Genomic DNA, 14,643 nt, shown 5'->3' with positions numbered 1-14,643 from the left:
AGCCGCAGCTTGAACCGGCAACCTTCCGATTACAAGGCGAACTCCCAACTCTTGAGCCACGATCGCCCCGGTAGGTAAATGACAACATTCAATCAGCATCCCCTGCTAAAGACAATCATATGACAACAACAACACGCTCGTGCTGTATGTCTTGTAAACCGCACACGCTCAGATGTGCACCAGGGTGTGAGGACCCGCTCATCACTGCAGCTTTAATATAAAATGTGTTTCTTACGTTTTGTGTTGTTTCTTTCAGTTTATTTTAACATTATCTTATGTAACAGGATTTAAATCATTTATAAAATGTATAAACCCCCCAAAAATGATCTTAAATGCTTTTTTCAATTCTTACTTTAGATTAGAAAAATTTGATTTAATACAAACTAAGAACTGTTTAAAGAAATGAGTTACTGACACAAGAACCCCCCTCCCACCCCCTCACGTGCTGGTTCTTCTGTTGAAAGTCCTGGGGAGGTACATGAACTTCAAATCACATGCAATCACATTTTAATGTCAGTTTGTTAGTTACATACTGTAGTTGAAGAATGTAAGCATTGTGGTTGACCATCAGATTTTCACGTAGATAAGATTTATGATATATTTTGTATCAGACGTAAAAGAAACATGTCAGAAATGTGCGCTGGATATTTGTAATTATATCTAAAGATCCGCGACTACAACTGATCAACTCAGTCATATGTTCATAAATGTGAAGTTTATTAGACACAAAAAGCTCGCGTTAACGTACCGAGTGAGAGTCGTCCTGGTTTTCATTCGTTCCTGTTTGTTGTCAGGCCCTCAGGCAACACTGCATTAAAAGCTGGTTGTGTGGTGCTAATAAGGATATAATCGATATAAATCAAATATAATTTGCGATGGAAATGAAATGATGAGTGTCTTGATAAACAAGTCTCCGGAAAGGAGTTTGACGTTCAGAGCAAACACACAGTTCAAGCCTTGGGGCTCAACCCTGAAACACTTCAGTTACTCTGACTCCACCTCTGTCAGAAACAAGTCAGAGCAACCCTCAACCAACCCCCACCACCTCACATGCACACCTTGTAAAACACTCAGTTACTTTCACTTTATTAATAACATGTTGTCAGCTTTTAATCTCTGGCATTCTCAAACAATCGAACCATCGTTGGACATCTGTGTGAAATGTAACGTCTGCGTCTCTCTGCTGGACTTTACTGTCTGTCTGCCTCCTGCTCGTCTCTGCAGGTGAGAATAAACTCTTTTTGAATCAAACAGGATTTCCTGAAGAGTTCTGTAAACATTCAGGATGTAAATGAGCTCTGAAACTGTTTAAAGTCACTCCGTATGAGTGCAAAATGTCTGGAATAGAGATGTCCACTGGGCTTTATTGCTGTATTTCTGTGTGTATGTGGGAACATATTTATTTCGTAGATGCTTAGATTCATTATATTGCATTAGTCTGATGGCAAATCAATGCAGCTAAATTGAGTTCTAATGCTCAATAACTGGTGTATATTCGGAGTTACAATAAAATAGTTGTTCTGTCCGATTCTATGACCTGACCCTATTCTGCTGAAGCTGAATTAGAAGTGATCTGTTCCAAGGAGAAGATTCAGATTTGTCGTAACCATCAGATGACTTTGTTCCAGAAAGAGAGCCAATGAAAACTCTCTCTGCTGCACTGAGTTTTCATCTGACTCCTGTTGCAAGTTTTTCAACTTTGTCATAAGAGCAAAACGTCAAAGCTCGCATTGGATCTTTACGCCTTTACATAAGTTGGTGTAAATCTGGAACAAATAATTCTTGTATTAGAGCTGGACTCAATGTAAGAGCCGAGGCAGCTCTTCTTCTTTTATTAACTGTGGATAATAAGGAACTGTCAGGCTCTTAGTCTGTTACCTTACACTTATGTTATACACAGCAGGCAGGCTTTAATTTAAAAAAAAAACAAACAGCCTGTGTGACACTTCAACAAAACCAACCAGGAAATATTTGTTAACCTAACAAATGCTATCATACAAGCTTCTGAATACAGGCTACAGATGTAAGAGTTATTGAACTGAATTGAACTGTGTTCACACAACGAAGTGCAGTGATTCAATTAAATTAAATTGAAGTGAATTGAATTTATTGATTGTGCTAATGATTTAATGTTTGATATTGTCAAGTAAAAGACACTAAAATTAAATGCATCTGAGGAACTTTTCAGTAGCCTGAACACATATCTGTAAATGTAAATTTTGAGCCCAGGCATCTGAAACCTTGATCATAACAGAGTTTGGTGCAGGAGTTTAGCTTAATCCAGCATCTGGTAAAGTTTAAGCTGGTTATAGAAAAGTGCTGAATGTTAGTGAAAACACAAATGTCATCCATATTCAGATGGACGTGCTGCTCTTCTTCAGTGAGATTCGCTCACTGAACTCAATGTGGATCATATTTTGTCAGACACCCAGCTGATGGTAAACCTCCTCGTACTCTGGTCCCGTTCAGCAGAGCTCAGCAGTCTCTGTCTGACTGGCTGCTGCTGCAGTTACTTTAACCTCTCTGCTCTGTTTCAGACCAGAAAATCATCACAGCGGAGCCGGGACAGACCGTCATTCTGCCATGTCGAGCTCCAAACAACGACATCATCGGTGTAGAGTGGAGCAGACCGGACCTGCAACCAGAGCAGGTTTTTCTTCACCACGATAAGACGTTTGATCCAGTAAACGAGCGTCCGTATTTTGACAACCGGATGGATCTGCAGGACAGACAGATGGAGGACGGAGATGCGTCTTTGGTCCTGCAGAAAGTGACGGCTGCTGACACTGGAGTGTACGAGTGTCACGTCTTCATGAGAGGAACAGACCCCAGGAAGAGAACTAATCCAGACGGTGACCCCATCTGCATCATCCAGCTGAGGGTCGATGATGCAGAAAACGAAATAAAAGTTTAAATAATTATTACGTAGCTTTAATTGTTTCCTCTTTTTAGCCCTTTTTATTTAAAGTTCCTAATCAGCAGCTGTATTTTGATCATATAACAGCTTTACCATCTGCTTCAAATAACTGAAAACACTAATTTAATCTCTTCAGTCAGTTCCTGGGCAGTGAGACGTTCCCCAAATCCTTAAAGTTACACTGTGATCTGTTTTTAAATTTAGAAGAAGGTTTGCTGGATAGTTTTGTGACAGAAGCAATGATAGGAAAATATTTCATCATAAAACTGTTGGTGAGGTGAAGCTGAACTTTGAATCAAGGTCTGTTTTAACATCTTTGTTAAAGAAGATAAACATACCGGTTGGGTCTTACTGGAATCTGAGCTGCATCTGTTTTTCTACAGGAAATATGTCGGAAATGACTGACATGTGATAATAATATATAAGTATCAGCCTGAGGCTGCAGCTCGACTGCTGTTTGTCTCTGTGTAGTCTTCACTCTGTGTCGCCTGGAGCTGAAGTCAAGTGCTTTTTAGGTTTCTTTAGAGCTAGATCAGCAGGTTTGCAAGTAGACCTATAGGTTAACATGATCACCTGCTGCAAACACTGATAAGAACTGAGGCGTTCTCATCACAGAAACATCATTTTAATAGCTAAATGACCAGCTAACATCTATTATTTACTGACTGCCAAAGTACAGAGTCGGACATAAACAGGACGATGGAAGTGAAACTAGTCCCAGCGTGTTATTTAATGACATTCAGAATATGCTTGTTGACATCAGGAGTAATGAGAAGTTATGTCAACTCAAAGCTGCTGAACCGCATTCCCTTAACATATCGACACGGTTGCTGTATGTATACAGCTGTGGCAGTTGTATTTATGTTTCATGTTATGTTTTTCAATAATATACACTCCTGTTCCTCCTGTCAGTCAAATTTCTGGGATATTAAACCCAAACTGAGAGCAGATACAAACATATTAATGAATGGTGGTCCTGTTTGTAAGAGCAAGCTCACAGAGTGAACATGACCTCTGACCTCCTGACGGCCTCAAAACTCCAGCTCATTTGTCTTAAGTTCATTTGTTGAAACTGATTCACTTTTTTTTTTAACAAATCTATTACTTTTTAAGAAAATTCAGTCAAACACATGAATGGTCAGTGGTAAAGGCTTGATTATACTCCACAGACAGTGTCTGAGTGCTCATTCTGCACATGTGCACTAAAAGAGCATTTTCACTGGTTCACTGAAGTCAAATAGAGGCTCTGTGAAACTCAGTGTATTATTGTAGGGTCCACCTTTCAATAAAAAGCACCTTAAAGCGACTGTTGTTGTGATTTGGCACTATATAAATAAAACTGAATTGAAGATGTGACCCTGTGAATGACTCCCCATCTAAACAAGAGGGCCTTATACTAAAACAGATACAGAGTAGGTGTCCTCCTATAGTATAAATCAGTAAGAGAAGGTATGACCTCTCTCGTGACCTTAAGATGTGTGTGCATGCCAGAGCACGCTGGAAGGCACACAGAGTCTTTGCAGACTGCTAAGGATCAGATCTCTATCAGTATGCAATCGATTATAAAGCTCTAAGCATATATAAGTAATATAAATATAATATAAACAATATAAACCTCACACTGATTTTGCTGCTCTCCTGTAGATGAAGACTGTTTGTTTGTTTGCTTGTAGTTTGGTTTCGCAGAGAAAACATGATTGCAGACTAAAGGCCAGCACTTTGTGTTCTTACTCACATTTGAAAGGTCATAAAATGGTTAAAGAAGTCTCAATTATTTGCACAGCCCATTGTTATAATAATCAATAATAAATGAGTTATTGCTAATTTTACAATGAACTGATCCTTTTAGACATATTCACCATGTAATGCACCAGTGTCATCAATAGATGGGAGCAGACTTTAAATGCTTCGCAGTTTTCAGACTCTGGAGTTTCTGCTGAGCAGCAACGAGATGTAACTCACACTGACTCACACTTTCATTCTGCTGAAGTTTGTCAGACACAACGAGCTCTCAGCTCTCTGCTTTCATCTTAAAGTACTGAGTGAGACCTTACAAACGTCTCCTCAGACAAAGAACATTTAAAATACAAAGAAAATATTGATTTATTATATCTTTTTATAATATTTTTGTTTTACATTTTAAATGTATTTGTTAGTTTGTTTTATCAGTAGAACCTTTTAAAAGAAACACAAAGAAAGACCAGAAGCTTGGTTGCAGTTGTTGGTCTGGTGGCTCACGTCTCAGATCTGTGGCGGCAGAAACTGTAAACAAACAAACACCAAAGAGAAAAATAAGCAGCTGTGCACACAACCAAAACTGTCCCTCAGAAACTACAAACATATTTAGAATTATCATTATCAGAGGGTTTGAACAAATAAACAATGGCCTTTATTTCAAAACACACTTCACTGGACAATGTCAAAGAATATAACTCAGATCTTCCTCCAGAATTTTCACAATAAACGTTTGGCAACCAAACTCTCATGTATATGCTTTTAATGTGAAAGACACCCAATAGGAAGTCCCAAAAAGTTGATTCTGTTCATCTGGACGTTTTCAATGGGAGAAATGTTTCGTCACTCATCCAAGTGACTTCTTCAGTCTCAGCTGACTGCAGGTTGCCCAGTACATGCATGATGACTGAAAATAGCACCACTGAATGAACAATGGGATGTGAGGTTCTGTGTTTTATATAATGTCCCCACTTTTATTTTTAGCTGCCCATCCAAACACAGCAGACTAGGCCCCCTGCTCATGTTGCTGATACGCTTCCTGATCAATTTAAAGGAACAGTTCAACCTTTTAGGAAACAGATTTATCTTCTTTTTACTAAATGAAAATCAGCTGTACCTCTGGGTCTGTTTTCTCAGATGTCTTATGTTCTCACTGCAGCTGGATCAAGGGTAGATGCAGGGTTAGAGGTGGATGTAGGTGGAGGTGTGGTGGTGTGTTCCCCTAAAATAAAGCAAACACAGTCATTAAGTTGTCGTCACATTGTGAATGTTGAAAGCTGCAGAAACACAGACAGGTGAGTGTGTCACCTGTGACAGTGATCCAGCTGGATGGAGACTCTCCATGACCGCTGATGTCACACTTGTAGAGGCCTTCATCAGACCTGGAAACATGCTGGATGGTCATGTGACCTGTAGGCTGCTTCCTGATGAGGGAGCCATCTTTATAGAAAGCAGCTGGGAGGTTGGAGGGAGTGGTCTTTGTTTTACAGAGCAGAGTGACGTCATCTCCCTCCATCACAGGGAGGACAGGACTCTGCAGGATCACTGATCCACCTCAACACAGAGACAAACTACAGCATTTCATCCATTTACACACAGCTTCATCAACACTAACTCCACACACTCAGCTTACCAGTGACTGTCAGGTTAACCATGTTACTGATGGGACCCTCTCTGGACTCACACCAGTAAACTCCACTGTCCAGTAGGAAAACAGTGGTGTTACATGAAGAACCATTTACTTCTCCCCACACATCTCCACACTGAGTCCTCTGTTGTTTGCTTGTGTTTCTCCTCAGAGTCCATCCAGCAGAGCTGTCGTCCTCCTCACAGCTCAGAGACACAAAGTCATATTCAAAGAACTGAGAGCTGCTGGGACTCACAGTCAGACGAGCTGTGAGGGTTAAAATGAAAATGATCCACACGGAAAAGTGAACAACTCATTTGTTTGATACTGTTTTGTGTTCTGTTTCTTAGTTGCATTTATTCTAAAATCACCTTGTAAAGAAGCGCCCAGGGAGCAGAGGAGAAAGCAGAAAAGCCACATTTCTGGAACAGGAGCTCTGACAGCTGATCTGCTGCTGCTGGCTCTGTAAAATCAATGTAGACAAAATCTGGATTTGTCTTTACTGTGACAGTCAAAGGTGTGTGGGAGGTGCCACTTCAATAGGAACACCTCTTTAACCCAGTGAACTCAAACACAGGCCTGAGGTCTGCTGCTAAGTCAATAACAGGATCCTGCTTTTTTTCAGTGCAGCAGGAGGTGAAAACAGGTTGACGGGATGTGATGTAATGTGAGTGGTGGTGATGTCAGCAACAGTAAGGTTTTTACATGCACAATTTAACAACCATAGTACAGAAACCCTGAGCACACATCAGAAACCGTCCTCATCAGTCTGAGTAAATGCTGTGAAAGCTCCATCAAAGAAGCACCAACAAGCTCAGCAGCAGCAGCTTCTACATAAAACCACAGATTATAAACATCCACCAACTTTCTGCTGAGGAGGAAGACGCTCCGACCTGAAACCACAGAGCTGCGTCTTCATGCTTCGTGTCTCCAGCTGAAAATTTAACTCATATTTTCTGTCCTTTGTTGGGGTTTGGTGACTCCCCCTGAAACCTTTATCATGCTTGCATCTTCTAAAACCAATAAATTAATTAATTAATTCAGAGCATGTGAGCTAAAGTTTGAGAAAAGCCAAGCCTCTCTATGAAATCTGACATCTGATGTTAAACAGGTTTTATGGGTAACGCTCATGTTTTCTGTGTTAACACAACATGAGAGGACTTTAATTTGATCTATGTGAGGTGAAATGTGGGTCAGGTTCCCTGCTGTCAGATGAAACCCAGCTCAGTGTGAACTGTGCTGTCATTGCTCTAAAAATCTTTGTGTCTCTGAAACGCTGAGCCTGCACACAGAAGTGCATCTAGACTTCACAGACAGCTGAGCATCATGCATTCACACAGCCAGGACTGAAACTGTTTGTTCCTTCCTTCTTATTGAAATATTCCACGTATAACCTTCATGTTCATCTCAGCTGTAAGTGGAAAAGCTTCATGACACTCACGATAAAATATTTTCTGTAAACACAATCATGTGGTGTCAGTCTGAGCTGCCTGGACTCAGTTCTACTTTTATTTAAAAGAAGAGAAGTGTCTCCTCTCTCTTGATCTGCGGTCTACGCTGTGTGTTTAAGTCTTTGTGCAGAATCCGTGTTCCTGCTCTCATTTACTGTCTTAGCTGTTTGGTGGTTGTTGAAATTTTGTGAGATTTCACCAGAGATTCTGGCATTTCGGGCAAAATACATTTATATTAAAAAGTCGATTCAGGATTTTAATGAATCGATTTTACGTTATCCAAGCCAGAATCGATTTTAATGGATAAATCGATTATAAAAACCCACCCCTTTCTGGATGAGATGACAGTCGTATGTTCCAGCATCATTAATCGTCACATCCTTCAGAATCAAAGACACGTCTCCATCCTTCATCTGTCTGTCCTGCAGATCCACCCGGTTCTTAAAAGATGGATGCTGCTCATCTATTTCAAATCGCTCATCATTGTACAAAAGCACATATTTATCTCCCAGGTCAGCTCTGCTCCACTCTACTACAATGATGATGTTGTTGTTTGGAGCTCGACATGGCAGAATGACGTCCTGTCCAGACTCAGCTGTGATGTGTTTCTGGTCTGAAAGAGGAAACAACACAGAGCAGAGAGGTTAAAGGTCAAAGTACAACTGATGACTTCACAGTCAGGAGCTACAGACAGACCACATACATTTAAATTAACAAATGTAAGAATGCGATCTAATGAAGCTTTTTAAAGAAACCACCTTATCTTCTTAGAAATAATCAACATAAATATTTTTTTAGTGTGTAGTTTAGTTTGATCCTGCTGTAAAGGAAGTGTGTATTAGGAATGAATAAGCATGCAGCAATCATGCTATGAACAAATATTAAACTATCTTTTTGCTTTACTCTTGCTGCCTCGTCCGTACAGATGAATGTGTTTAACTATGATTTAAACTATGGTGGCTGTAGCTCAGGTGGCAGAGCAGGTCAGCCACTAATCAGAAGGTCGGTGGTTCGATCCCAGGCTGCCTCCTGCCTGCATGCCAAATATCCTTGGGCAAGATACTAACCCCATGTTTGCCTACTGGTGGTGGTCAGAGGGCCCGGTGGCGCCAGTGTCTGGCAGCCTCGCCTCTGTCAGTGCGCCCCAAGGCATCGCCAGTGTGTGAATGACTGAATGTAGTGTAAAGCGCTTTGGGGTCCTTAGGGACTAGTAAAGCGCTATACAAATGCAGGCCATTTAAATATAAAAGATTTAGTTGAGTTCTAATTCAGCTTGAGCTCTTCATCTGTGCTGAGAACAGGAAAATCACATCACGTACAGACTCACTGTCATCATGGACATGAACACACGTCTGAGTAATTTCATTTTACTTTGTCATTCAGAGAATCCTGTTTGATTCAAAACAAGCTCAGTCTCACCTGCAGAGACAAACAGGAAGCAGAGAGACAGTGAAGTCCAGCAGAGAGACACAGAAGTTACAGCAGACATTTCTGCTTCATGCACACTTAGATTTTTAGAAATGTCCAAAGGACGGTGATATTTTCCAAAAAGAGCAGAAGACTTCAGTTTCAAACCTCATGAGATTAAATTGGAACATGACGCTGTGGTAACAGGTTTGTTTGTTTTCAGAGGGAGGGAGGTGGAAGGGTTGAACTCGGATATCAAACATTTATCTATCTCATCCTCTTAATGTTTTTGGTGGTGGATGATAAAGCAAATGTGAACATTTACATTACTGACACCTGAGCAAAATTGAGTATTTTGGTCTAAATAACCCAACATGGGATGTCCACATATGTGGACGCCAGGTCCTAGGAGGTTAAAAAAAACAGATCACTGACCAGCAGATCTTTGACAAAAAACCCTGTACCCAGACGACCTTTCAAAGTGCAGACTGGCGCCACACGATCAGACATTTGACCATGAGGACAGTTTGTGTTCGCAGTGAAAGATCCAATCACAACTGTCAGGAAACTTTCCACTGACGGCTGAAATGAACATGAAGTTGTTTCAGGAATATTGAATCACATTAACAGTTCAAACCTTCACTATAGATGATGTTCAGCTCTCTGTGAAGTTTGGGGTGTTTAATGAGTGCACTCCTCAGTCTGAGCTGACTGTCATCTGGTAGCAGGAAAACTGTCCCAAATTAATAATTTCATTGAAAATGTGCCCAAATTAACTACAATTTTAAATCCATTGTTATAGAGTCAATTCAGAAACAATTAATTCAATTCAATTTAATTTATATAGCGCCAAATCTAGTGAGGAGGTGAAATTATTAACAAGATAATCGACCTCTGTTGGGGTAGCGTTCAGGCAGCTGCTCTGCTCTGTGTTGGTACAGGGCATTGAAGATGATAACAGTGGGTGGATTATATTCTTAAGCTTAGTTACAGCGCTTTCAGAAAGACATCTACTTTGATAAAGTCTACTCTCCACCGCTGTGTAATCAATTATTGTAAAAGTAAATGTTATCAGGAAATGATCAGACAGGAGAGGGTTTTCAGGAAACACTGTTAAATGTTCAGTTTCTATGCCATATGTTAAAACAAGATCTAGAGTGTGATTAAAGTGGTGGGTGGGTTCTTTTACATTTTGAGAGAAGCCAATTGAGTCTAATAACAGATTAAATGCCATGTTGAGGCTGTCATTTTTAGCATCTACATGGATGTTAAAATCACCCACAATAATTATTTTATCTGAGCTCAGAACTAAATTAGGTATAAAGTCTGAGAAATCAGACAGAAACTCTGTGTAAGGCCCAGGTGGACGATAGATGATAACAAGTAAGACTGGTTTCTGAGTTTCACAGCTGGGGTGGACGAGGCTAAGCATCAGGCTTTCAAATGAATTAAAAGTCTGTCTTGGTCTTTCATTAATTAATAAGCTGGTGTGAAAAATTGCTGCCTCACCGCCCCCTCGGCCTGTGCTTCGAGATTTCTGGTAGTTAGAATGACTCGGGGGTAGGGCTGTGCGATATGACCAAAATCTCATATCCCGATATAAGACATGTATCGTCCCGATAACGATATAAATCACAAAATTTAACATTTTCTGTAAATTCTGTGAATCTCGGGCAGCTCGACTTGCGGGAAGTGTTTCCAGCTTGGCGTCGCGTACCTGGAGTCCAGTGTTTTAACTGATGCATGAAACTACACATTTTTAGACATTAGTTGTAACGGCCGCCGTTTTCTTTGTGAGTATTTATTACACGGCGTGCTGCGGGGAAAAGCCTGTTCTAACATTTGAGTCTAAGGTTTATTTTTTAGCACCTGGCAGCTTTTTTTTGCTTCTCATCCATAAACAATCTGCATACTCTTTCACGTAATTCAGTTTATTTTGAAAAGTCTCAACAGGATCTTGAGCTTTATTATGAAAGGCTTATGTGGAAAATAAACAAGCGGACACGTGATGGTTTTACCGTCATTGTTGCTAACGACAACGCATAGAAACAGTCGCCTCTCCGTCCGTAGTTTGGTTATATTAAATATAAGAGAAAGAGAGAACCTTAAGAAATTAAGGTTCTCTCTTCATTTGTATTCTCTTCATTTCAAATACAGATGGTCACTACAGTGACCATCTGTATTTGAGGACAACATGGGGCTAAACATGTCTCTCCTGGTCTGATTGGGGAGGGGACCAGAGAAAACTAGAGAGTCCGACATTGTTTTGGCAAAGTTACACCGATTCAATATTGATTTTAGTGACCTCCGATTGGCGTAACCGGGTGTCATTACTGCCGACGTGAATTATGATTTTACTGAATTTACATTTACCCTTAGCCAGCATTTTTAATTTTCCTTCAATGTCGCCTGCTCTAGCCCCTGGAAGACAATTGACTATGGTTGCCGGTGTCTCTAGCTTCACATGTCTGAGAACAGAATCACCAATTACCAAGGTTATTATCGTTAACGAAAACTAACGAAATAACGAAAACTAGAAGTGAAAAAACATTTTCGTTAACGGAAATAAAATAAAAAAACAAAAAAAGGAAAACTAACTAAAACTGAAACGAGTGTTCACAAAACTAACCAAAATTAACTGCATTTATAGCAAAAATGTGTTTAGTTTTCATTGATGTGTGCGTGTCATACAATAGTCAAGGGTGAAAATGAAGTTTAGTTTCCAGATTTTTTCTTGCTGTGTCTCATTATGCCAGCAGGTGGCAGTACGTTAGTCGAGTCGTCTGTGTTGCTGCTCCGTCCACGCGCAGAATCATGTCAGGAAAAGTCGGGAGAAAGCGGCAGAGTTCAATTTGGGATTACTTTGAATATGACTGTGTTTTGGATGAAGCAAGTGTCTTGTAGTGGAAAGAGACAAATTATAAGGGACATTTCTAAAGGGAAGAAAATTCCACAAACCTTAAAGCGCACTTGAAAAGTTCACACAAGAAGGCTAACCTAGCTTACCTTGAGAAGGGAGCACACTCAACCCTCATCCCCAGAAACAGAAGCTAACCCCACGCAAGGCAGCGTGATGCATCCCGAGACAACAGGACGGGGATATCTACACAACTGTGTGAGTCAATTGCCTTCAAAAAGTTTATCAATTCACTTGAACCAAAATTACGAACACCCGGTGCTGCAAGAGTTAATAGTCTCATTGGGGCCAAGATATACATTTTATAGTTGCTTGGTATCAATGGTTGTTCATCTGCCCTAATTTATTTATTTATTTGAAGAACCCATAGGTGGGAATGTGAGTTGTCTGTCTCTGCGTGTTAGCCCTGCGACAGACAGGCGACCTGTCCAGGGTGCAGGGTATGGTAGCTGGAATAGCAACATACCCAAGGATAAGCAGAAGAGCATGACTGATATGATGAAACTGGGATTTTGTTGCACTTAATTATTGCAAACACAGCTAAAACTATAACTGAAACTAATCAAAACTAAACTGAATCTAAGGATTTTCAAAAAATAAAAACTAAACTAAACTAGCAAACAATTGGTAAAAACTAATCAAAACTGATATAAAATTGAAAATCTGAAGTCAAAACTAAATAAAAATAAAAACTAATAAAAGTTGCAAAACTGCCGCCCTCTTTCCCCAGCTGCTTGGGGTCTGCCGGGGAACAGCTAGCAGTGCCTACGCTATCTTCGGCTGCACCAGCTGGGGCCTGGCTAGCTACGGGTGAATGAAGGGTGCGAAGCCGAGTCTCCAATTCAGTAATCCTGGCCTCCAGAGCTGCAAATATGCTACATTTGTTACAGGTATCATTACTGCTAAAGGAGGCTGAGGAGTAACTAAACATCTGACAGGAAAGTGCAGGAGGGAGAGGTGAAGTACCCATGGTGCTAGCGAGTCTTTTCCCTGTGATGGAGGGAGATGACGTCACTCTGCTCTGTAAAACAAAGACCACTCCCTCCAACCTCCCAGCTGCTTTCTATAAAGATGGCTCCCTCATCAGGAAGCAGCCTACAGGTCACATGACCATCCAGCATGTTTCCAGGTCTGATGAAGGCCTCTACAAGTGTGACATCAGCGGTCATGGAGAGTCTCCATCCAGCTGGATCACTGTCACAGGTGACACACTCACCTGTCTGTGTTTCTGCAGCTTTCAACATTCACAATGTGACGACAACTTAATGACTGTGTTTGCTTTATTTAGGGGAACACACCACCACACCTCCACCTACATCCACCTCTCCTCCTGGTTCCTATCTTCTTCCTGCATTGTCATTTGTTGGATCAGGCTGTGTTGTGGTTCTACTGGTGTTACTGGTTCTGCTGGTGAGACGATGTGTTCACAGAAAGCCTGATGGTGAGACTCAGACTTCCTGATCTTTCATGTCTGAGATTTTTAGTAGAATAAGTTCTCTTTCTTTATGAACACAGTTGGAGATGGACCGATCCGATATTACATATCGGTATCGGTCCGATACTGACCTAAATTACTGGATCGGATATCGGCGAGAAATAAAAAATGTAATCCGATCCATTAAATATCAAAAAAGCACCTCACAAAACTTACTACATGGCGTAACTCGGCTCATAACCGTAGCACGTCGGAGCAGTATGCGTCACATGATAGAGCGGCTGCATGTATTTGTAGCCTGGCTACCAAACCAGTATTTCATCTCCGAGGAAGCGGAGTAAAGCAAGTGTGTAAGTTCATCTCTGAATGTTTGTAAAGCATTCCCGCGTTAAGCTTAACAACCGATGTATGGAGCGACTGCCTCTCCTGCTGCTACTTCAATCATGAAACTGCTTAATGATCAGCTGATCGGCTTTTCTGTCGCGAGTCCGTCTCTCTTCTTTGTTTTTGGCCCACTTTGCACCAGAAAGAGGAAACCAGCGGCTGAACAACAGCAGCACGTTTAAGCTTGATAAGCTGTTGTTACAATTTATTTAATATTACTTTCTACACCAGGATTTTTTTCTACGCAGCTGACGGCTGGTAACTGTGCAGGGGCGGATCTAGCAAAGTTTAGCCAGGGGGGCCGATAGGGCATGAACAGGGAAAAGGGGGCACAAAGACATACTTTTCTTTCTTATTCTCATTTAAAATGTCTATCTTTTAATTATTTAATAATTATCTGAATCTTACACCCAAAGTTTTCATCTGATGTAAAATGTATAGAAGTCCATTACTGTATATATTAACTATTAAGTCTAATATACCCTAGTAAGCTATAGTACTTTTTCCTTTGCGAAGGTACCACCTGTGCAGTCGGCAATTCTGTAGAAGAAAGATGTTGAATCTATTTAATTATTCTTGAAAAATAATTTATTTCTGTGCATTTTTTTTTACCCTGCATCAAATTAAAGTTGATTACATCGATTAAGCATCATGAGGAAGAGGGTGGTTCCCTATTTTCTTTTGCTGGGAGTTTGCAACCCTATTAGTTAGGTTGCTTAATATTTCTGCTAAGTACTCTCTAAAATACCAGAATAGGAAGGATTGAGTAGG

General features: G+C 40.6%; 1 protein-coding gene across 1 annotated transcript; it reads right to left on the bottom strand.

The window, feature by feature from the left end:
* Nucleotides 1-5,067: 5,067 nt before the first annotated feature.
* Nucleotides 5,068-6,748, bottom strand: LOC146673330 (Fc receptor-like protein 5). Its single transcript, XM_085401956.1, has 5 exons — nucleotides 6,650-6,748; nucleotides 6,285-6,545; nucleotides 5,960-6,205; nucleotides 5,769-5,873; nucleotides 5,068-5,179 (listed from the first exon to the last, which is right to left on the bottom strand). The coding sequence occupies exons 1-4, from the start codon at nucleotides 6,696-6,698 to the stop codon at nucleotides 5,794-5,796; spliced, it is 636 nt and encodes a 211-aa protein (XP_085258082.1). The 5' UTR covers nucleotides 6,699-6,748; the 3' UTR covers nucleotides 5,068-5,179; nucleotides 5,769-5,793.
* Nucleotides 6,749-14,643: the final 7,895 nt, after the last annotated feature.

This window comes from Rhamphochromis longiceps, linkage group LG3, assembly GCF_057381845.1.
Source record: "Rhamphochromis longiceps isolate RC_006_pf linkage group LG3, R_longiceps_female_GT1.1, whole genome shotgun sequence".
NCBI classification, from domain to species: Eukaryota; Metazoa; Chordata; class Actinopteri; order Cichliformes; family Cichlidae; genus Rhamphochromis; species Rhamphochromis longiceps.
The sequence above is the reverse complement of the archived record's forward strand: the minus strand, read 5'-3'. Positions and strand labels throughout refer to the sequence as shown.